Genomic DNA, 22,989 nt, shown 5'->3' with positions numbered 1-22,989 from the left:
CTGAAATTAACGTATTGAAACAAAAAATCTGAAATGAATCTTAGAAACATGTGAAATAAAATTGATCATTGTGTGTATTGGTTTTAACTTGTTATTTTTTTTGTCAGGTTGGGATTCCAAGCGCTCGTCTTCATGCCACCTTTGAAGCTTCTCCCACCTCGCCAATAGAGGGCGCTCTTGTTCCATTACAGAACTGTGTGGCGTCAACTTGCGAGGGACACTGCGGTTGCGCCCAAAGCAACCGAGGGTGTTCAGTGGGTTCGGAGATTTGTAATGACGTCTCCAACAGTAAGTCAGATTTGAAGTATTGAAGAAGGGTATATAAGGGGGGTGTGGCTTACTCTTGAGAGCTCTCAATATGGGAAACACTACACGTGCCCATTTGAATGTGAACAAAGCCGATCTTTGCGTGATCCCCAGCAGTCGATTTCACAAATTTTTACGCAATGGCGCAACTCCACTTGCGCCACACTTTATTACGAAAGTTGTGCATCATTTCACGCCGCGCAATATTTCGGTCATGACGATTTCACGAAAGTTTCCTAGTGCCTAAGGCAGCAACTTACGCAGTAAATTATGCCGTAACTTGCACAATCATTTTAGGTGGCATAAATTGTAGCGTAGCGACTGAAAAATTACCTGTTTTGCCAGTAAATCATGATCGTCGTGGAGCCTGTCATTGCTTACTATAGCAGAAAATTCCGTACTTAAAATAAGCGTATTTCACAGGTTAGCGAGGAATTTGGGCTTCTGTGCATATGTAAGGATTCTGTGCTTACAGGGTTAGCACAGAATTTTGATGCTAGCGCGGTTAGCACAAAATGGTGATCGTTAGCGCGGAATTCTGTGGTTAGCAGAGCCATGGAATTGGGACCTGATTTGCTGTGAAATAACACAAATATGAATTCATTAATTTGTGCTTTCTTGTAGGCCACTCAGTGCCCTAGTTTTTGTGCACTGAGGCAACATGCAGGTTAACCGTTCACCAGAGATCCCCCATAACAAAATTATCCAGTCCTCTTGAATTGTTTGGTAATTTCTATTATTTATTTTTATTTTTTTTTTAGGCAATCCCAATTCAGAGATTGAAGTTCTAGATGTCCTCGATATCATGTTTGATGGTGTTGATTATGGAATTGATGTTGATGACACTGCCACTCAGTATATGATGGCTGCAGTGTGGCGAGTCAACGATCCTAAAGGGCTGGATATCAAGTGGTGAGTTTTGATGGACATTAATATCGATTACAAGATTAATGTTGATAAATTTTGCATATCATTTCATGAACGCTACATTATTGATAGTAAGGAATTACAAAAAAACCACCTACCAATATGTACATAACATAGAATATAGAACATGTACATTACATGTTAGTAGTAAACCTAAATCGCACATTCTATTCTGTCTCTTGATTTGCTGAGAGCATGTCATGTTAAATTTGTCATTTGTGGTGTATTGCAAAATCCTATACTACAGCAGCCTCAGTCTCAACAGAACTACACCCTTAGCCCAAAATACTATGTCATTTAAATCAGCACTGGCTAACGTGTCATCAAGGGGAAGGTTTGGGAAAATATAAGTGAATTTTAAATATTATCTGGTAGGTATGAGTGCAGTATAGGTGACGACTCGTCCACACCCAGTCAGCCGGCAGGCGTCTTTGATCCAGCCATGGAGAAGATTTGGTTTGATGTCGGACAAGATAATCACACAGTCATCACTCTTAATAAAGGTAAGTGTGTCATACAGGAACCAACGTTATTAAGTGCCTGTACTACATTGTGTTACATTGTATTTATTCGCTGATGAATCAACAGAGCACCCCTGAATGGTGACAAATTAACAGGCTGTGAACATTGGGCTGGATTGTTCAGTTGTATTCCAAAGCAAATCGTTGAGTTGTTGCATGATATTCTTCTACTTTAACCAAGTGGATTTGGAAAGCTTTTCTTAATTGGAAAAGGAAAACAATCCACATGTAGTGTTGGCCGGGGCTTCTCGAGTATATTTTACATGTAAAAAAAAAAAGTTTTATATGTAAGTACATAACATCATTATTCTTTTGTTTATCTTGTACCTTTCGTTCAGACCAAAAACTGACCAAAGGAGTTCAGTACTATTTCTTCGTCCGTGCTTGGTATGATGCCAATACTTACGCGGTATTCAGATCGGATGGAATCACACCTGACGTCACGCCACCAAAAGTCTCAACGGCTTCAAGTTTTAAGGTATCTCATTGTTAAATCATACTATAGTGTGATACACAAAAGTTTTGTCTGAGATTAAGGACCCTTCTTTAGATTTTGAGCACTTTTGTTGCTACGAACGAAAAAAAAAAATGCACAAATGACAAATGATGGACTCTACCTTTCAAGGAACATATGATCATTTGTTGTAGCATTTTTTGAACAGTTCAAGAAACAACAGCTTTAAATAACAAAAGCAAGATGTTGATATTCAATACCAACGGTGAACCTAAAAAAACACGATTTTTTTCGGTACCAAATCTGTTTAATTTAGTCAATAGCATGCTGAGGTGAAAACCAAATTTGGCACTAGATTCAAACGTAGGTTTAACAACGCTGGATCAGATAGGAATTTTGATCGGTGCACATCATGCACTGTTGTATTCGAGACCGAAAAGCATTTCGTATTCCTGTGTGTAATAGGTGAAAGATCTTGCGAGATCTGAGTCACGCAAAGACGTTGACTACTTGACGGACCCTAACACCGTCTTTATTTCCTGGGAAGGAGTGTTCCGAGACGATGCGATGTCCCACTACCAAGTGTCTCTCAGCACATATCCGGGAGGTAATGCTGAAGTGTCTCATTTCCAATCAACAGCTGAGGTTGCCTGACCAATTTGTATTGGGCAGAGGGAACATCTGTTGACAAGCTTTCTGATGTGGTCTGTTAAACTTTAGTGTGGTTGGGGGTGTGGGGATTTGCTGGACTTAGCTTAGCACTAGAAAACACTGTTCCAATCAATGAGCCATTTGCGAGTAACCTATACCCTTTGGGATTTACATTTCAATAACATCTGGTACACTGACTTGCTCAGAATGCTTGGCACATTTTAACTTTGAATTCTCCAGACCAAAGACACTGTTGCTAATCACATGATTCGGGCAAGCTCTTGCATAGTTACGTAAGAGACGCTCAGCATCAATACATCGCTCACAATGGGTGAGAATGGCACCAAGACACCAGACCATGCCAGAGCTGGGTGTTGCTAGCATAAGGCTTGCCCCGAATCACGTGATGTAGTAACAGTCTCTTTGGTCGGGAGAATGCAAAGTTAAAATGTGCAAAGCATTGGATTAAGTAAGCGTTCCAGATTTTATTCAAATTTAACTCGCAAATGGGTTATTGGACTGGAAACAATCTGACACTAGGTGGAGCTTTCACTGTGGCCTTGTCTGGCAGCAGTGTAGACATATTTCAGACACAAAATCAAAATGATGATTTTAAAATCAATTGTAAGTTGTCAACCCCCCCCCCCCCCCCATGTACACTGCTCCGGTGAATGCCGCTGTTTTCCGTAATAACAGAGGTCATTCAAATTGAATTGTTTTCATGACCTGCTCTGGTAACAATAGACCAAGTCATGCTATATGCTACATGTATGTTGAAAATTTGTGCAAAAAAACCCCATCATTTTGGGTTTTTTTTTTTACATTCTCATTTTCAGATAAATACACACATATGATCATTTTGATTGGTGTAGGAGAATATAATCAAAGTTTTAGTAGCTCTATATTCCTGTGTCCAATATCTTTGATGTCTTTTTTATTTCTTATCCTTTAAGTGTTTTAATTTTCAAATTGTGTCATATTCCATAAGCTTTACAGGCACATTTTGGAACATTTTGTGACATTTTGAAAATCCATTTTCAGAAGACACACCCTAAACTCTCATGTAATTGTCCTCAATTCAGGGGAAGACATTGGCCCGTTTTCAAATTGCACCCTACCAGCAAGTGAGTTTACAACCGGTTTGGCAAATCTGGGCCTCCATGGCGGACAGCGTTACTATGCCAACGTGCGGGCATTCAACAAAGCCGGTCTGCACACGCTCAGAAGCAGTGATGGCTTTGTGGTCGACACAGAAAGACCACATCCTGGCGTAGTGTATGATGGGATAGGTACTTTTTCCTTTTCTAAGCATTAAATTTTTAGTATACCTTTGCAACCTGTCATCACTTGAACCTGTCTGCAACACATGTACATGCTCCCTTATTTGGTGTAAGTTTGAAGATTAAAACAAAGAACCCAGCAAAGAAGTATAATCAGGCTTTTGAGTATTCCTACTTTTCCTACGTTTTCCTAGTTTTTTTTTACCTTGCTCCTAAATTTTGCCAGTGTAAAACTAGTGTACAAATACATGTCCTCCTTTTTTGTCCCACAACTCTGAAAAAAAGAAATCTCATTGAATATTTTTCATACATTGTCATATGTAAATTACACAATGAAGGGCTTGGGCGCAGGAGTACTGCAACTGTACTTCCAAGAGCTTAGTTGAGGATGGAGCACAAGTGTTGTGAGTACAGAACATGTCAAATGAGGCTTATGATGTTGTGGACATGGGTGAGTTTCAATGAAAACTACTCTTGAAAGCCTGCAAAAGTTCTACTTTTATCCTGATTTTGTCCTCCAAAGTCCTACTTTGTCCTGTTTTTTTTAAGTGAAAATTTTGATGGTACTGTTCTGCTTTTTCACTTGAGTTTGCTCGAAAGTTGAAAGCCTGTATAATGTGCAGAAATATTTGTCTAGCGAAACTAGCCAAAATGTCTCGTTACTGGTTCTCGGCTGAGTTTTGTTTGACATATTTACTGATCGCTAGTTTCTGTTAAGCAATTTTATAAAATATAGCCCAGCTTGGAGGAAGAAAATGTTCCTTGTCGTTTGTCCCTGACAATTCAATAGATTCAAAGCAAACAAACTTCCAAACTCAACCTAGTTAACTTAGCCACAGTTGTCATTAATAATGATAATAGTGGGTATTTATACAGCGCATGTATCCACCAGGTACTTGCAGTCACGGCGCTGCTCATTGGGCCCATGAAACATTCCTAACACCACCTCAGCTCCCTGGGGTGTAAACAGCTCGATGCAGCCTGTTAGGTGCAAGCAAGCTAATTCAATCCCAATAACCATCTCTGCCCTCACAGGTACCCATTTACTCCTGGGTGGAGAGAAGCAATGAGTAACAAAGTGCCTTGCCCAATAAGGGCACACACACCATGACCCCAGGCTGGACTCGAACCCACAACCTGCAGCTTTACCCGCAGACCACGAATCCAATGCCCTTAACCACGAGGCCACAGCACTCCACTTATGATATTTACCTTCCGCCACATTAAGTTGGTTAGTAAGTCAAATCACAAGCAAGGTAAAAAAAGTAACAGGGGATTAGCAAATAAAGGAAAAGGTCCTTGTCACAGCTTGTGAGTTGAGTGGACGTGAGACTAGATGACGAGCAATCGATTCATGAGGACTTGATTAAAACTCTGCAGTTATTTTAAATCCATTATTCTGAACTCCACTTCTTTATTCCAGGTCTTCACGATGTCGAGTACCAGAACTCCAGCACGGTCATCTCGGCCTCCTGGCATGGCTTTGTGGATCTGGAATCCTTCATAGACCATTATGAGTGGTGCGTTGGACAGACCCCTAGCCCTGAAGACGATGGCATTCTGCCCTGTACCGATGTTGGACTCCATCTGTCTGCCTCCAGAACTCTAGTTGTTCGTATCACAGAAGGTAATTGTTTATCAATAGAATTGTGGAATTGTGCATTGTGGTGTAATTGCAGAAGAAACACTGAATGCAGGTCTGCTCATACATGTCACCTCTGTGTAGGCGAAGAGGCGAGGTTGCCTGTGCAAAGGGTTATAGCTCGCTCACGTGCCCGATACAGCGTACCGTATCCCATGACGATCAATCATCAGTGGCCTTTTATCTGTCCCGTTCAGTCACTCATCTGTGACCTTGCCTCTGCACATTTGCCCTTCCATGTCTCCGACACTTTACTTTGGTCAGGAAATATTTGGCCTTGGGGATTTTTAAAAGGGAAATAAAATGTCTGTGCCTCTGCACCTCTGAGCATCTTTTACTTTCAAATTGGTTCCAATGCGACTCCTCTTACTTCTACAAGCTAAGAACATTGACACTAAGGGTTTTAAAAAAAGGTGTTGCTTCTCATGGCCTTGTTTTCCAAGTTACGCCCTGCAGAATTCTTAACCTGGACAAAATGTACCGGTAACGTCTTACATGATTACCTTCTTCATTTTCTTAGGAATTCGGTATTACTCCAAGGTCTCAGCAGTAGATGCCGCTGGCTTGCAGTCTGTGATTGTCACCTCTGATGGATTCGTTGTTGACACGTCTGCCCCCGAGCCGCTGGAACACATCCGGCTTGGGGAGAACCTCCTCACGAACCCATCCTTTGAAGGGAGGGAGGGGCAGGACCCGGTTCCTCATTGGGAGGTTGAACCTGGTAGTGATGTAAGTGTGGAAGCTTCAGAGAGTAAAGTCGCTCAAGATGGTCGTTCATTCTTGTCTCTCCACGGCGCAGTCTCCCAAACCTTCAACACAGTGCAGGGCAGCCACTACCAGGTCGTGGTCTTCGCAAGTCACGCCGTGCAATCCCACAATCCTTTGCTGAATCAGGAAGGTCGCATTGAGGCTCCGGGATTGAATCGCGTCTTCAGGTTGTATGACCGGCCGGCACACGGTCACTCAGACCAGAGTCTGATGTCCGTCCGATGGCATCAGCACAGGTTTTACTTCACAGCCAGCGACGCTGCCTCCACATTGAAAATGTCCTCAGTGGGACATTCAAACGGGATCCTTTTGGATAACATCCAGGTAACAGGCAAAAAGTTCTATCATAGCGGTTTGGACTTATATTGTTGCACTGATCTTCGTGTAAAAAATCTGGATAGCTAATCGTTGGCCATTCTGAGCTGCGCACTCGTTCCTGACCCCTCCATTCCAATGTGTGGATGTGTCCAGCCTGAACCACTCATATTGTTCAAAATAAAGAAAATTGAGTCGTCTAAAAGTATGCTATATAAAAAATTCTAAACAAAATTTTTTTTGTAAAATATAGTCTGTTGCCATTTCAATTTTGTTTTCGAGTAAAATTGTACATGTCAATTTAAGTAGATATCTTTCTTTTCAAATCTATTGTTCTTGGAGTGGTTATATGGCGGAGGGGATTCACTTTCGAAAATGTTCATTTTTTTTTAGTAATTATATCAATCTAAAAAAATGTACTAGGGTTTGAAACAGTCTTCTGACGTCTTTATTCATTATGATAGGTCAGGCTGGTTACCACTGGGCCGAGTACCGGGAACGGCTCCGTAGAAGTCCACACCCAGTTCATTCACAGCTGGTCGTCCATCCAGGCCAAATGGCACTTCGTCGACCCAGAGAGCCCCATTGTAGACTACAGCTGGGCAATCGGTAAACTAGCAGATTCATTAAATCATAAGAAATCAGCAACATTTTCAGTGTGTTGAGAAATTAATTTTGTAACAGACATTCACTTGAAAAAAAAAAAAATTATATTCAATCCTCCATTTTGATAATCTATCAAAATCTAGACGTCAAGCCATTTTTGATCATCACTTCCGTGTGAAGTTAAGTTGAATCATGTGTGAAATCAAAATGAATAGCCTGCGCAGTTTGGGTACCGTAAGATCCTAAGCTAAAAGATAGTTAAGCAAATTGCAACTAATTGTTTTCTGTCCTAAGCTCTGCAGCTTGATTAACCCATTAGCACTTTGTATTACATTGTATTACATTGTATTACATATTGTGTTACATTGTATTACATTGTGTGTTACATTGTATTACATTGTATTACATTGTATTACATATTGTGTTACATTGTATTACATTGTGTTTATTCACTGCAGAATCAATAAAACCATAGAGTGCTAGGGCGGTTTTGGGCGCTGCAAGGAGTAATAGGCGGGGCGGTTTCAGGCACTACAGTGATTAAAGGGTTAAATTGGCCACTTGCAAAATTTGAAATTACCGTCAGACGTGTTTCAACACTCGAATAGTTGTTAAAAACAGTGCGCAGTCAAATTGCATTCTCAGTTTAGTAAAAGAATTTGACGATGCGCGTGTGATTGATTGTGCTGGTTCATTTTTCTCAGCATTTTTTTGTAGAATGACATCCTCTGCTTTGTTGTCCAAAATTAAGTGAAGAGGCTGGTTTACATGTCATGCCAGTTGCAGTGCAAAGTGAATTCATTTGGGGATCAAATGAACTTCTTTTGATGTAATGAAGTTCATTTTGCTTTGGCGCATAAAGGCGTATTTTTTCTCCCAACAATTTCCAGGTACAACGAGAGGCGGCACCCAGCTACAAAGCTTCACCTCCGTGGGGACGCAGACCGACGCGACCAACACTCGTCTGAGCATGAAGCACGGTTCCCATGTTCATGTCACTGTGATCGCTAGAAATGCGGCTGATCTGGTTGCCGTGGCGACATCTGGTCCAATCATAATCGACTTCACAGCTCCTGTGATTGAGTATGTCATTGACGGAGGGGAGGAAAGTGGTAGGTCATGTGACTGAGAATTTGATAATGAAAGTTGGAGTATGACCATTATTGACCAATTTTTATATCCAAATTATGTCGAAGTTACACTTATTTTGGATTTTTTCCCCAAAAATATATAGAAAATTTGCCTATAAAAAGAGGATAATGTAAGGGGTGCTCAACTTAATTTTGGTGGTGTTACGTTGTTTCCAAGGCATAATCGGTGTTAAGAAAAGTTGTCAATTCATTCTGGAAAACTACGATTCACATCCTTTTTCCTTTGTTTGTATTCACAGATATTGACTTCACTTCCAATGACACGGATATTACTTTTAGTTGGTCAGCTTCCGATCCCGAGAGTGGTATTGAACACTGCGAGTGGGCAGTGGGTAAGCACAACCTTTTCTGAATGCCTTCTTAAAAAATAAAAATAAAAACGCACACACAAGTTTACTTGGGTTGGACATGAACCCACAACCTCCTACTTGCTAACACAGCTGTCCTACCCATCTTGCAAGCACACACTGGCCACATTCTGCGTGTACCATAGCCACAGTATACAAATATATCATGGTTTGAGGGTGGACAGTGGATATTTGTTCCACGGGGTAGTGGAAGTTGACAAACTAGTTTCTGAGGCAATACCGAGGGGAATATTGAATATCCACCCGAAATAAGCCATGTTATATTTGTTTTTCTATTCCTCATTCTGTACCTCGTGTTCTGTGACATGCCCCACTTGCTATGCGTACGGTATGCGCCTCTCATGAGTAGTACTAAAAATCTCCTTATATGGAGATTGGTGCGTGCGTCGTACTGTGCGATGTGGCACAGAACACAGCGGTGCTGGTGTAGTGTGAATACGGACTCATTGGTAGTTGCTCATGCCTATTAATGAAGATAATTATAGGAGAATGACTGGTCACGTGTGATGGCTCAACCAACAAATGGGTAAAAGGGACCAGATTTTGTAGGAGTCCGGCCAAATTCATGTGACACCGGGAAAGGAGGTGTTTAAAATCAGTTGGTGTTTTATCAACCATTTAAAACCAGCCATGTGTCTTAGGTATTTATGAATAAGCCATTTGTGAATTAAATTCGAGTGACATCTGGTACCCTGACTTGCTCAAATGCTTGGCACATTTCAACTTTGAATTCTCCAGACCAAAGAGATTGTTGCTATATCACGTGATTCGGGGCAAGCCTTACGCTAGCAACCCCCTGCTCCAGAATGGTCTGGTGTCTTCGTGCCATTCTCACCCATTGTGAACAATGTATTGATGCTGAGCGACTCTTACGTAACTATGCAAGAGCTTGCCCCGAATCATGTGATATAGCAACAGTGTCTTTGGTCTGGAGAATTCAAAGTTAAAACGTGCCAAGCATTATGAGCAAGATGTACCAGATGTTATTCAAATTTAACTAGCAAAGGGTATAGGTTATTCGCAAATGGCTTATTAATGTTAATAATGCAAAACCCAAACTGGTTATCCACTTTTTCCTTAACCAGGTTTAGAGCCCGGGCTGGCTGACGTAATTCCTACCTCACAGATGCCTGCCGCCGTGTCCCCAGTGACTGCCAGTTTGCCTCAGGCGTCACTAGAGGGCCAGCGCCTGTATACAACCATCACCTGCCACAATCACGCCGGCCAGTCCTCGTGGAAATCCTCCGATGGTGTAACCATAGTTACGGAGCCCCCGAGCGCAGTGGCGGCTTTTGTTCGCGTGAAGACCGTGTCGGAGACCCAGTACCACACACGGGACCGGCACCAGTCTCAAAAAGACTCCCTCAAAGCATCATGGGAAGGATTTGCCGACCCTTTTGGAATTCAATTTTATGAGGTATTACGTCACTTAAGTTTCAATTTGCCATCAATAGTCATTTAATGTTTACTTCATCATTGTCGACAACATTTTTAGATTAAGAAAGTTTACAAAACCTCATGTTTACAATGGCAAGTATGTTGACTTTTATATTTAAACACCATGTGCACAACACAGACAAGTATAGACAAAACCAAACGGGTTACAGTTTTCTAAAATAAAAGTCCTCATATCGATCTTGAAACTTTAGACTTTCAAGCAAAAGCTATGAAAATAATTTAGAGCACATTCCTTGTGAAAGCTGGTTTATACTGCCTGCCAACGTGAACGCAAAATCCGCGGGAGTTGAAATGTGTTTTGCGCATTTACAGCGCGAAAACTTGTTTTGACGTCACAAATTCACATTAAGGTTTGCTTTTGGGCTGAGTACGAACTGGCCTTTACCATACAATGGTCTTGGAAGTTTAAGGTGCAAATGATGTGCGAATGGTTTCTCCAAGTTGGTCTGCACGTTCCCCCCCCCTCCCCGGTTTTCCAACAATGTGCTGTTTTGAGGATGCTATCTGAAGTCATCCTGAAGATATGGCCAAGCTACCTAAATCTTCCACTAGCTATCTCTGCCAGTATGCATTTAGATTTTGTTTTTTTGTTACAGCTTTTTTTTTTGGATACAGTGATGTGCCAGAGGATTCTGCAGATTTGTGAAAAGTTGACAGTTTGTTCATGATCTGCAATGTCTGATTTCACTCTGAATTCCCACAGTGCCACCTTAATGGTCCCGATGCCGTCACATCCTGGAAATTTTGTGGATCCACATCAGAGACCAATCTGGATTGGTCAGGTCTTAGCTTGGTCGATGATGCGACCTATACCCTGTCAGTCAGAGCCATCAATCATGCCGGTCTGACCAGCCAGGCTATCGGTCAGAGCTTCTCAGTCGAGTCCTCGTGGCCCACGGTTCATGGTATGAAATCCAGAGAAAATTCAATAATATGATGTTCTCAACATCCATTAGTTGTTTCTGGCAATGAAATTTTGAATCCGCCAGCCTAAAAAGTGCCCATTGCACTTTTGCTTGGAAATCCTAGGAAAACTTTGTATTTAGCGACAGATATTTTGAGAAAAATAGTACATCCGTTAAATGGCTGCAAGCCAGTTGTTGACTTCATGCGTATACTTGTGTACACGAGGTATACTTTCCCAAGACAAAGCCGGCACTGGGGCACTCCGCGAGCTGCACTTTGACAGTTGAAAATGAACAGTGTTTTTCCAGCTTATGGACACAAAACACTGAACAGCTCAGTGGAACAATGTCTGCTATAAATTAATGGCCCTTAAATCGATTCATTTCATGAAATTATGACAAAGAAATTGATTGGATATGCCACTGCCTTTACATTTCATTTTCTTATAATTTCTCTTCTGTAATTTCTGTTCTCCTTATAAAATAGCCTTGAGTCTGCTCAGGTCTTCCTGGCTGGGCAACACGACGGTTGATCTTGCCTGGGATGGCTTGTTCTCCTCCCCTTCCTCCTCCTTGGTCTATGAGGTATCTCTGGGTACCATCCCAGGAGGTAGTGATATCATGCAGTGGGTGGAGACCATGGAGACTGGTATGCGTGTCTCACCACTGGCTCCCTTCACCGACTACCACTTGACGTTGACGGTCATCAACGCATCCGGCTTGTCGGAGACGGTCAATAAAATCATCAATAATGAGTAGACCAGTGTTATAGTTGAGTCCATCACAAGTCCTTTACAGTCCTCCCAAGTCCACACAAGTCCTCACAAATCCTCACAAGTCATCACAAGTCCTCACAAGTCCTCACAAATCCTCCCAAGTCCTCCCAAGTCCTTCCAAGTCCTCCTCCAAGGTGACGTCATGCAGTGGGTGGAGACCATGGAGACTGGTATGCGTGTCTCACGGCTGGCTCCCTTCACCGACTACCACTTGACGTTGACGGTCATCAACGCAGCCGGCTTGTCGGAGACGGTCAATAAAATCATTAATAATGAGTAGACCAGTGTTATAGTTGAGTCCATCACAAGTCCTTTACAGTCCTCGCAAGTCATCACAAGTCCTCACAAGCCCTCACAAGTCCTCTGAATTCTACACAATTAGTCCTCCCAAGTCCACACAAGCCCTCCCAAGTTCTCACAAGTCCTCACAAATCCTCCCAAGTCCTCCCACGTCCTTCCAAGTCCTCCTCCAAGGTCCTCTAAATTATTTTCAAGTCCTCACAAGTCATCTCAAGTCCTCCCAATTCCTCCAGGGTCCTCTCAAGTCCTCCCAGGGCCAATCAAGTCCTCCCAGGTCCTCTAAAGTCCTCTCATCCTCTCAAGTCCACACAAGTCCTCCCAGTTCATCTGAAGCCCTCACAAGTCCTCACAAGTCCTCCCAATGCCTCCTCAGTCCTCCCAGGTCCTCTCAAGTCCTCCCAAGTCCTCTCAAGCCCTTTCAAGTTGTCTCAAGTCCTCACAAGTCCTCTCAAGTCCTCAGAATTCTTGTCAATGTCACGTGAATCCCGTCCAAAATCAAGTTGCAAGCTATCCAAATGAAATGCGACAGGGACACTAAGGCGAGCCATCAGATAACAGACCGTTCGGGTACCGGGTCCGGTATGCTAATTTCTTTCACCCCAATCGGTACGAAGCCAGAAGCCGCTCGGTCACTGAAGCGTGACGCTCCAATCGGTCCAAACTTTTGACTCAGGGTTTCACAGTAGGCAACATAAATTGAAGTCTGGCCATTGTTGGAGGATTATTCGGCCTGCTGGGATTACCAGCGGCAACTTCTATGAAGTTCATCACAGTCATTGTTGACTACTGGAGGATTAGCACGTTGCAAATTGGTTCCTTTGTGATGAGCCAGAGCCATGGTGCATAAGCCTGGTGGAGTTAATCCAGGCCGATCGGTTCCATGCAAGGTCCCAATCCCTTCAACATACTAGGCGGGCTCAACCCCGAACGGTCCGGGGAGGGATTCTAATTTGAGGGCTCGCCTAATTCCTTTCAATGTTTATCCTGGCCTGTTTACCTCTGAAAGAATTAGTAACCCCACTTGTGATGGACTCGGCTACAACACTGGAATAGACATCATGGAAGAAATACACCAATGCAATAGTGTTAATTGCCAAAGCACATGTCTACCAATTTCGACTCTTACAACCCTACATCATATTATACCCCCATTGGATGTAGAGCTCAGAGCTGGAAAACAGACTGAAGATCAGGAAACAATTAGTTACATATTGCAGAATATAGTTGATAAAGGAATTCATATAATTTCAGAATCTGTCATCTAAATCCATACCAGAATGATCATTTGCCCCTATGTGGACCTTATTATTGCAGAAAAAAAAGCATTAGACTCGGAAAGTAAGTACGTAGGCCTATGTGTGCATTAAACTTGTTCAATTAATTAATAATGGTAAGCATTAGTTTAATATATGTTGATTTAAGAGATATTTTATAAATATTATACTCATCCATTTTTTTTTTTACACATACTGATCCAATGTCCGTCCATGTGTTTGTTTCAGGTTTAATTTTTTAATTTTTTGTTATGAAGTATTTATGACACTGCATAAAGAAATAGGAAAAAGCAGAATAGTGTTGTGTTTGAGTATATTTCGAGTTATTTGAGTACATGTATTGTGAATTTTTGACTTGTTTTGGACTTTTTGACCGAAAGGTATTTCAGGAATGGGAACAAATATGTGCTTGGCCAGTTTTAAACAGTACAATTTCAAACCGGCTGGGAGGCCTGGCCGCAGATTAGTCGGCTGGGGCCATTACCGGCGACCAGGCCCCTGGCCGGTTTTAAACATACTTAAAAAAAAAAACACCAAAAAAACAAACGGTCAAACACCCCTTTATTCCCTTATTCTATGATAGTTCCACAGGGTATATGGTACCCGCCCGATCTCACTTTGAGGATGTTTTTTTCTCAATAAATCGACAAGTACGTTACTGGGTAGTTACCAATGTTCTACGTGCCTGTTGACAATGATCTTTCTATGTGCAGTTTTGTATTTTTTTTTTATTGTACACTGGCACTACGAAGCGTTAATTGTTCTGTGGCCTATTAATAATAGTTCGCTTTAAAATGCAGCTGCATACAAATGCAGGTGTTTTTTGATACGTACACCGTGACTTCCTGGTTTGGCAGAAACACACAATTTAGAGCGTGATGCGTCATTATGTTTATGCTTATTAATATTAACAGATGAACTACGTTTGACACTTGGCAAGGTACTTGCGATTAGACAGCTGCTAGTGAGTTTTACAATCACATTTCGACATTTGCGACCGCAAAGGTCGGATAAGGTAAATGAACCATGAACAAACAGAGACTTGAACTTTGAGTTACTCCGTTCACAGCTCACATCCGTCGGCAAAACAATACTTGTTTTGAAGTCCCAACTGTGATAACATAATCATACATCTACCGGGTTTATCCGGTCTTTTTTCCTGAAGCCAGTTTACTTTAGAAACAGTCCTACCACAGCAAACATTCAACATAACTTCCTCTGCAGCCTTCAAAAGCTCCATCTGAAGACCAACAAAGACTTCACAGCCCCCGCTAGGCATCAGCCCTCGTCAACTTTAAGTTTAGAACCCTGGCTGTGGTGGACCGTTCGGGAGTTTGATCTACCAGGTACAAGGTACATGGGACCACTTCGATGATAAAAGTGTTTGATGAGAAGTCTGGACGTTTTGGAATACGTGCAGGCGCGGTATATTTACAGTGATGTGTGGAATTAGTTAGTTCATTTAGGCCTACAACTCGCGGTTGTATATAGGCGTTGTTTCCTGGCCACAGAATGGAAAATTACGGCAAATAAATTAATAAACACGATACTCTTAGGAGGAGCCATACGAGAACTTAACTAGGCCTAAATATTTATGCTAGGTTTACACTATGTTCCCGGCGGCCACGGCAATCACGTTTCTGGCCACCGTGGACAAAACGGTATAGACGTGAGACTACGCGGTGGACGGGATGGGCGAACGTGACAGTCCGTGATTGCCGTGGATGCCGGGTCAGATTTTTAAACTGTCAAAAAATTTGCCACGGCAGTCACGGTGCGGATGAGAAACCTAGTAGGCCGTAGTAAAACGGGGTGAACGCAACAAAACGTGAAAGTATGTGAAAGGCCGTAACAAAACTTGGAGACGGTCCGTAGTGGGACGGGAATCATATGCATTCCCCGGCATCTCACGGTTCTTTCAAGTTTTGTCACGTTCTGCCGCGTTTAGCGGGCGTTTTGTCACGGTTGCTGCGCGTTTTGTCGCGTTTTGCTTCGTTTCTCACGGCAAGCTAGGGTGTACGGTAGCCGTTTCGTCGCATTCAATCACGGCGCGTCCAGATGTGTGACGGTTTACAGGCCCGGTGCGATGCGGCGAGTTGCGTTCTACTACGGTCTGATACGGCGAGCGCGGTCTGGGAGGGAGTGTAAAAGCATACAATGATTGCTATTGCTTGGGAGGCCTTCTTTTCATACCGTGGGCAAAAACTTTGACAGAACGACCAGCAAGCCTTGACAGAACGCGAAAAACGTGTCAGACTTTGCTTAGAACGTGAGGGACCCCAGAGGGACCCCATCAGAACGTGACAGGCCGGGAGGGAACGTACTGGCATCCGTGGTAGACCGCGGGCCGAACCGTAGTGCGCCTTTGAGCCTCCAGGACTCAGCAGCCCCTTTCCCCCCACGGCCAATCACGGATACCGTGATAGACCGTGAGAAAACTTAGCAGGACCTAACAAAACTTGACTACGGAGAAAAAAAATTGCCAAAATCCCACGGCGCACTACGTTTCGGGCAAACAGGGCTGCTGTGACCGCCGGGAACATAGTGTAAACCTAGTCTTATATTTATGATTCGGCCCTCGGAGGGCGGGTTATTAATTTTGTACACAAAATGAAAAGCCGTTTTTCAGAGGGAACTTGCAGACGCCCATAATCGAGAACAAAATATACAAATTGAAAATTATAGGAGAAGAAATAACCATTTTTTAAGTGCATTGGGTATCACCTTTAATCATCAGCTTCGTCGTCTCCAACCTAAAGTTTCATTGACCAGACGCCAACAATTGGCCTTGCGTGCGTTAGCTCTGGTCAATGCACGCGGTAATCAATCGGCGGCATATCCTCGCGCCCAACTGATTTGCATAAAAATAGTGGCCGCATGAGGTCGCTGTTTGCACTGTATTTTTACATGCACTGCGTAGCACGCGAGGATATGCCGCTGATTGATTACCGCGTACGGGATAGTTTTGGTTCCAAGACGTTACTATCTGCGTTGTTTGTGTATGTGTGTAATCATTAATGAATACTTTTGTAAAACAATTGTTTTCAATCAACAGAGGGCGCACTTCACAGGACCACAGCGCGCATAATCGAATCGCGGACGATATTTACGCGGTACATTACAGAAGTACAGAATCGTTCGCGCTAGAATCGATACTCGTTAACCCGTTCAATAAACACAGTGAATAAGTATCGAATACATTGCAGAATCGATAACAGTTTTTCATCGCGGGCCTGTACTCGTGCAATATAATTTTCTTGCGCCGGGGGAAAAAATATTCAACGAAGGTCTTGGAACCAAGACTACGTACGGGACGAATAACGACGAGAGCATTGACCCAGGCTATGTGTGCGTATATCATTTGGTTTAGTCATCTGTCAATCTAACCTTTAATGCAAGCCGACGAGCAAAGTCCAAAGGTCGAAAAGCTTGTATAACAACAAATATTTGTATCGAAACAGATCTTGGTGGACCAGGCACGTCGTCAAAGTACAACTTAAAGAACGGATCTGAAGGTGAGTCTTACTACATGATTATGATTCTATGAAAAGGTTGTTTTAAAAGTAAGTAAAATCAGTTCTTGTTTTTGCAGTAAATAGAAATAGCTCACGAAGTTGCAATGAAGTTGAAATAATACGCATTATTTGTTTTGCACAATAGTTATGTGGCGACTCAATAGCGAACTCGATGATGTATCTTTAAAATTCAGTCTTGATGGCACTAACGAGCTTTAATTCGTTTGTATCTAAAAATGTTGACAACACTATGTCGTTGAAAATACACGTGCAGAAAAGTGGGTCCAAAAAGTGTTTAAATTCTAGACACCGTTTTAACAATGTTTCGTTGACCTTTTCAATTTTGGAAGATGCCTGACGTGGAGAAGTCAGTCAAGATGGCGGCCAAGAGATGCCATCATCGGATGGTTGATGATCAACCAAAAGAGGGCGGTTGGGGTATCATAGTCGTGCTGGCGGGCCACATCAACATGGCCCTGACGATGGGCCTGCAGCGCTGCTGCGGGGTCTTGTACTTCAGTTGGAGGAACGAGTTCGAAACCAGCGCCCAAGAAACTGCGACCGTGCAGAGTCTGTTGTCAGCTTTCTCGTGCTTTAGTGGTAAGCAAATGTGAAACTTACCACTCCCCACCAGGCTGAACTAAGCTGAATTGTCTTACCACAAAGCTGTATTTGAGAATCAGACTTCAGTGCTGTAGTCGAGTCACCAACGTCGAGTCCGAGTCCCGAGTCAAAAGCCTCTAGTCCGAGTCCGAGTCTCAAGTCACAAACCTCGAGTCCGAGTCCGAGTCTCGAGTCACAAGCCTCGAGTCCGAGTCCGAGTCACAAGTCACTTGTTCTTAGTTGTTCACCAAACTTATCAATTATTTTTCAAATTATTTTTCAATCATCCATTCTGTCTTTTAAGTTAATCTCAGTGTATATAGTTTACCTTGTGTGTGTACATGTTGTTTAGACCCAAAATGTGTTTTCCTTTTAATTCCCATCCCTAAAAAATCCTCCTCCATCCAAGTTCCCTCCATGTTTTATCATCCAAACATTATTCCTCAATGATCCTTTCCCATCCCTACGCTAGATTTTTCTTTTGATGAAAATACGTGACTCGAGTCACGAGTCACCAAGCTCGAGTCCGAGTCATCATGGTCGAGTCCGAGTCCGAGTTATTTTCCAATGTGACTCGAGTCGAGTCCGAGTCACGAAAAATGTGACTCGAGTCCGAGTCCTGGACTCGAGTCCTACAAACACTGGAATCAGTACTCCAGACTTGTCCATGCATGTCCAAATGCAATGTCGTGCCAGAAAGATTTGGCAGAGTACGGGGAAAGATCAGAGTTGTGGAATTTGCACTGCTGTTCAAGTTCGAGAGCCTTACTGTCTTCACTAGCACCCTTGCTATAATTAGGTTGTTCTATTGCGACTGCAACATGATTTTAGGAATTACATGGATCACGACTCACGATCACGAGTTATCAAGACTCTTACACTGACACATGCCAGAAGCAATTTCGTTCATGAACTGTATTGTTTACTCTAATGCAGATGTCCAAATTTACTGTCACAGTTGGCGTCTCCAACTATATGTATTGCATCTCGACTTGTCTTTGGTTTTTAGTTTTCCTTGGGGGACTTCTGACGAAGCGGTACGGTTCCAGGATCTCCGGAATGGTCGGAGGGTTCCTGATTACGACGGGGCTCTTCTGCAGCTGTTGGGTGACCGACATAAAACAGTTGTACGTCACAGCCACAGTCATAGGTATTGCCGTTCCAATATCTGCTGATGCTTTTTTTTTTTAAACTGCTGAGACTTAAATTATAGAGACATCAGTCTTTTGATATAGAGACCAAGGTGTGACTTTGGAATTCAAAACCGAGCGTCGAAGACATGAAGCGCACTGAGCGGAGACTAGACAGGGCAGGTCAAGTGACGAACTCATGTCACGGGGCTTTTGATTTTCGATTTAGCTGGATTGCTATTGAAATGTTCATGAAGTTTGATGACAATCATGGCATAAATGATTTATTCCTATCTTACAACTACATTTCCCGTAGGAAGTCTGTGCACACGTGAAATGCGCCATTGGGAGCGTCGAAGTGTGTTTCAACAATAGTCGCCCTTGTATTGTGCATGACCCAGTTCTTACTGCGCGCCATGGATAAGGACCGCGGCCATGTAGACCGTCGATTGTGAAAAGCCATTGCGACTACTGGCCATCATTAATGTATGTGGACCTGAGATCGCTCTGCCCAAAAGGGTTGTACAATTTCTAAATAATAACATAAGAACTCTGGCGAAGTTCAAAAGACCTCCGAGTAGTGATAAGTCACTTAGCCTGTGTAGTATCCGCTCAAGTCGCGTCGTGGCTTCAACTCACAGCCGAATGCAGGCGAAATTCACGATGGCCTTTTAACAGGCTACTGGCATCACTTAAATAAGGCGTCAAAGGTAAATCACTGATTAATAATGATGTTCGTATGTTTCTTTCCAAAGGCGTTGGTCTGGGGATTTCCTTTAACTCGATGATTGTCGCAGTCGCCACGCACTTCAAGACGAGGTACAAAACCGCCCATGCGGTGGCTTACTCAGGGATGGGGACCGGTATCATGGCGCTGCCGCCCTTACTGCAGCTTCTTTTGGAACACTACGGGTGGAGGGGGGCCCTTATGATCGTCTCTGCCATCATGGCGAATATTATGGCGTGTGGCGCCCTCTATCGACTCCCTGCTGATCGGAAATCGGGGTTGGACGGCCGCCAGAGGGAACAGCATATCGCAGGCGTTAGCGAAGGCGATGATGATGAATTGGGCTGGAATGAGGCTGTTGGTAAGGAGTTGGAAGTGGAAGCCAGCCTGGGGACGTCAGAGGATCTTTTGAAGACTTTACCTGAATTGGAGGATGCGAACGGAGGCATAGAGAAATACACTGCACTGAACGAAGGAGAGAAACTTAATTCCATGGCTTGTCTGTGGAAGAAAATGTCATCGTCAGTAGGGTTAGATGTTTTCGTTAAGAGCTACCGCTTCACGCTGCTGTGTCTGATGCAGACGGAAGTGAACATGCCGTACACGGCTTTCATCCAGTTTATTATCCCAAGGGCCGAGAGCACGGGCGTGGCGCCTTCTACCGCCGCCTTTCTGATTAGCCTCTTGGGGATCGGAGGCTTGCTGGGACGCCTGGGCAACGGGCTTCTGATCAGCTGGAAAGTGTCGGCAGAGGGCGTCATCACCGCGTGCTTCGCCCTGGCCAGCCTGTCGTCTCTCTTGCCCACCCTGGACGGGTATGCGTGGCTAGCCGTAGCCTCTTTCGTCCAGGGATTCACCATTGGGGCTTTCCACGCGATTCAGATCGTGCTGATCCGCCGGTACGTTGGTTTGTCCCGGCTGGTACTCAGCACCGGCTTGTGCCATATCATCGTGGGGATTGGAGTGCTAAGTGGACCAGTGATTGCAGGTCAATAGTTTCATTAAAATATAGCATGGTTGATATAGTGTTTATATATTGTTTTGTGGAACTAAGTTTATAAAAGGACAAACAGTAAATGTAATGTCAAAACGAATGATTTCCATTACAAATGCAACTGCAACCAAAAACAGAATGATATGTTTGAAAACAATATGTGCCGCATATTTTAACCTCAAAATACCGCAAATTTCACCTTTTCGTTCAAAATTATGGCTGTGGGGGATATTTTAAAGATAACTATAATTTGAGAGAACCATTCCGTTAAAAACTGACGCGCATGCGCGTTATGGTAAGAGACTTAACTTCGTTGCAGGAAAAAAAAATGCGGGCTGGATATCATCTTGATAATAGAGCTGTTATATTTTCCCAAAGGTCGCACGTTCAAATCCCCTCCAATCAATACGGGCGATTCACAATAGTCCGCCTCCAAGAGTTTGCAACGCGTTGGCCAATCACAATGCGCGAAATCAGTCGACCTTTTCCAAACGCGCATTGGGTCGACCGATTTTGCGCATTGTGATTGGCCAACGCGTTGCAAACACTTGGAGGCGCACTATTGTGAAACAACCGTATTGCTTTTCTCCAACCTAATACTTAAAGAGAGAAAGGCAGTTTACTTAACGGTTTCTGTGTGGTTTAACCTCCAGGTTGGTTGTTTGACGTCACTGCAAGCTACAAAGCAGTCTTCTATGTATTGACGGGAGTGTACGTCGTCTGCACGTTACAGATGCTACTTATACCGTTGCTGAAGCGGCTGGAGCCCGGAATAACTGTCCAACCATGGGATGAGTGAACTTGTCTCGGTAGACGTAACAAAAACAGCTACGTCTATCCACATTACTGTTTTAGTATTTTAGTTGTACGGTTGTACCTTTTTCGTTTTCGTTGGCGACATTCCCCACCGCCCTTTCACATGGTACTGGTAGGGGCTTATCCCTTTCACATAATAAACCCAGTCGTGTTGTGCTAAACTTCTGAGGACACTTATTGTTCCCTTCCTTTGTTCCTATATTGTTTGCACAGACGTTTTCTCCACATTTCCCGTTATGTTTGTACACGAAAACCTCTCGAGGACTTGGCTCGGGTCCTCGGGTTATTGCTATCGCAGGTGAACTACTGTCACAAGTCCTCGGACGTAAACAATAACAACATCGCACAAAGTAGTGAAGAGAGATGGAAACAAAACTTCACTAGTGTTTTGTTTTTGATGAAGCAAATTCAAAGATATCGTTTTCTCCCCAGTAAGCCCTTTAAGTTACTTTGAGGAAACTTGAACGTCTTTCAGATGTTTTTTGATAAAAATACAGTGTACAATGTACATGTATATTTATAACCAGTGGAATCGCATAGAGTATTACCCAGAACGAGTACATTGCCGGTGTTAATTCTAAGGAAATGCCATTGTTGGAAGGGGAAGAACACTTTTAATTAGCTGCAGTCCTAATTAGCATAATAAGCTGTAATTCTTTATGTAATAATTAGTTTGACTGTGATTTTCGATTCTAAATTGCCACATGACAGAACCGACTACTTGCCATGAACTTTTTAAGACTTTTTTTTTTTTTTTTTTTACAATGCATGGCCTAGTGGTTGGTTCGTGATTCATGATCAGAAGGCCAGGGGTTCGAATCAAGCCTGTGTTGTGTCATGCGGCAAGACACTTCATGAATATAAATGGCATTAATAGCTGGGGAGTATTGCAATTGACTACCATCCCATAAAGCGTGAATTCTCAGTCGTTTCATGTTAAAGAGGTTGTAGAATGCTCGAAGACATTTCCGTCATTTTTCGGGTATAATGTAACCTAAGGTGTGATGAAATAAAAACGACTATTGTGTCTGTCATGAAATGAGTACAAAAGGTACTTTTGAGAGCTGTTTTTCAAGTCCTGTTTCGACCCAAACGTGCTCCAGCTCGTCTATTCAAAAAGCCTATAGGCAGCTTGCTCCATTCATGTCAAATAATTAATTGTCCTGGAAAGGATTTAATTTCGTGATCTGTTGTTTTTACATAAAAACATTCTTAACTTAACTGGACAGCGTTTCATAAAATATTTGTCTCCCCGACCTCTCCGCGTTTGTAACAACAAACGCGAACCTCTAGTATTTTAATTGTTTTCTTACGATGCGTTATGTAAGTTTTATCAGGAACATTTTAACATAATTATATATCATACTTAGTGTGATGTTATATTATTATTGTATTTTTTTTAACTGTTTAAACGAAAATGTAAATCCATGATGCTTTATAATAAACCAATTTGAAATGAAATGAAATGAAAATGTCAAAGCTTGAGATCCGCCACAAGTGAA

The 22,989-nt window shown here is 42.9% G+C and overlaps 2 protein-coding genes across 3 annotated transcripts in view; both read left to right on the top strand.

The window, feature by feature from the left end:
- The window catches only part of LOC119740085, a 44,719-nt gene extending 32,461 nt beyond the window's left edge, over positions 1 to 12,258 (top strand). Inside the window, exons 39-52 of the mRNA XM_038215288.1 lie at positions 108 to 288; positions 1,068 to 1,218; positions 1,609 to 1,736; positions 2,093 to 2,232; positions 2,674 to 2,815; positions 3,942 to 4,148; positions 5,563 to 5,766; positions 6,302 to 6,873; positions 7,329 to 7,473; positions 8,361 to 8,582; positions 8,861 to 8,953; positions 10,075 to 10,406; positions 11,151 to 11,352; positions 11,840 to 12,258. Coding sequence (XP_038071216.1) covers positions 108 to 288; positions 1,068 to 1,218; positions 1,609 to 1,736; positions 2,093 to 2,232; positions 2,674 to 2,815; positions 3,942 to 4,148; positions 5,563 to 5,766; positions 6,302 to 6,873; positions 7,329 to 7,473; positions 8,361 to 8,582; positions 8,861 to 8,953; positions 10,075 to 10,406; positions 11,151 to 11,352; positions 11,840 to 12,111 — 2,991 coding nt within the window. The 3' untranslated portion in view covers positions 12,112 to 12,258. The remainder of the gene's footprint in view (positions 1 to 107; positions 289 to 1,067; positions 1,219 to 1,608; positions 1,737 to 2,092; positions 2,233 to 2,673; positions 2,816 to 3,941; positions 4,149 to 5,562; positions 5,767 to 6,301; positions 6,874 to 7,328; positions 7,474 to 8,360; positions 8,583 to 8,860; positions 8,954 to 10,074; positions 10,407 to 11,150; positions 11,353 to 11,839) is intronic.
- Positions 12,259 to 14,829: 2,571 nt separating this feature from the next.
- LOC119739828 (monocarboxylate transporter 12-B-like) lies at positions 14,830 to 21,802 on the top strand. Of its 2 annotated transcripts, none has more exons than XM_038214916.1 (6): positions 14,830 to 15,055; positions 17,164 to 17,265; positions 17,568 to 17,817; positions 18,830 to 18,970; positions 19,706 to 20,665; positions 21,325 to 21,802. In XM_038214916.1, the coding sequence occupies exons 3-6, from the start codon at positions 17,568 to 17,570 to the stop codon at positions 21,468 to 21,470; spliced, it is 1,497 nt and encodes a 498-aa protein (XP_038070844.1). In that variant the 5' UTR covers positions 14,830 to 15,055; positions 17,164 to 17,265; the 3' UTR covers positions 21,471 to 21,802. The 2 variants fall into 2 exon arrangements, with proteins under 2 accessions (XP_038070844.1, XP_038070843.1); XM_038214915.1 differs by having other exon boundaries at positions 14,832 to 15,055; positions 17,164 to 17,217.
- The last annotated feature ends 1,187 nt before the right edge of the window (positions 21,803 to 22,989 follow it).

This window comes from Patiria miniata, unplaced genomic scaffold, assembly GCF_015706575.1.
Source record: "Patiria miniata isolate m_02_andy unplaced genomic scaffold, ASM1570657v1 HiC_scaffold_4, whole genome shotgun sequence".
Taxonomy (NCBI): Eukaryota; Metazoa; Echinodermata; class Asteroidea; order Valvatida; family Asterinidae; genus Patiria; species Patiria miniata.
Note: the sequence above shows the minus strand (reverse complement) of the source record. Positions and strands in the feature narration are given on the sequence as shown.

Coding starts and splice junctions, on each gene's coding strand:
- LOC119739828 (XM_038214916.1), top strand. CDS start 17,568: ATGCCTGACGTGGAGAAGTCAGTCAAGATGGCGGCCAAGAGATGCCAT. Junction 17,818..18,829: donor AGCTTTCTCGTGCTTTAGTG/GTAAGCAAATGT, acceptor TTTGGTTTTTAG/TTTTCCTTGGGGGACTTCTG. Junction 18,971..19,705: donor CGTCACAGCCACAGTCATAG/GTATTGCCGTTC, acceptor TTCTTTCCAAAG/GCGTTGGTCTGGGGATTTCC.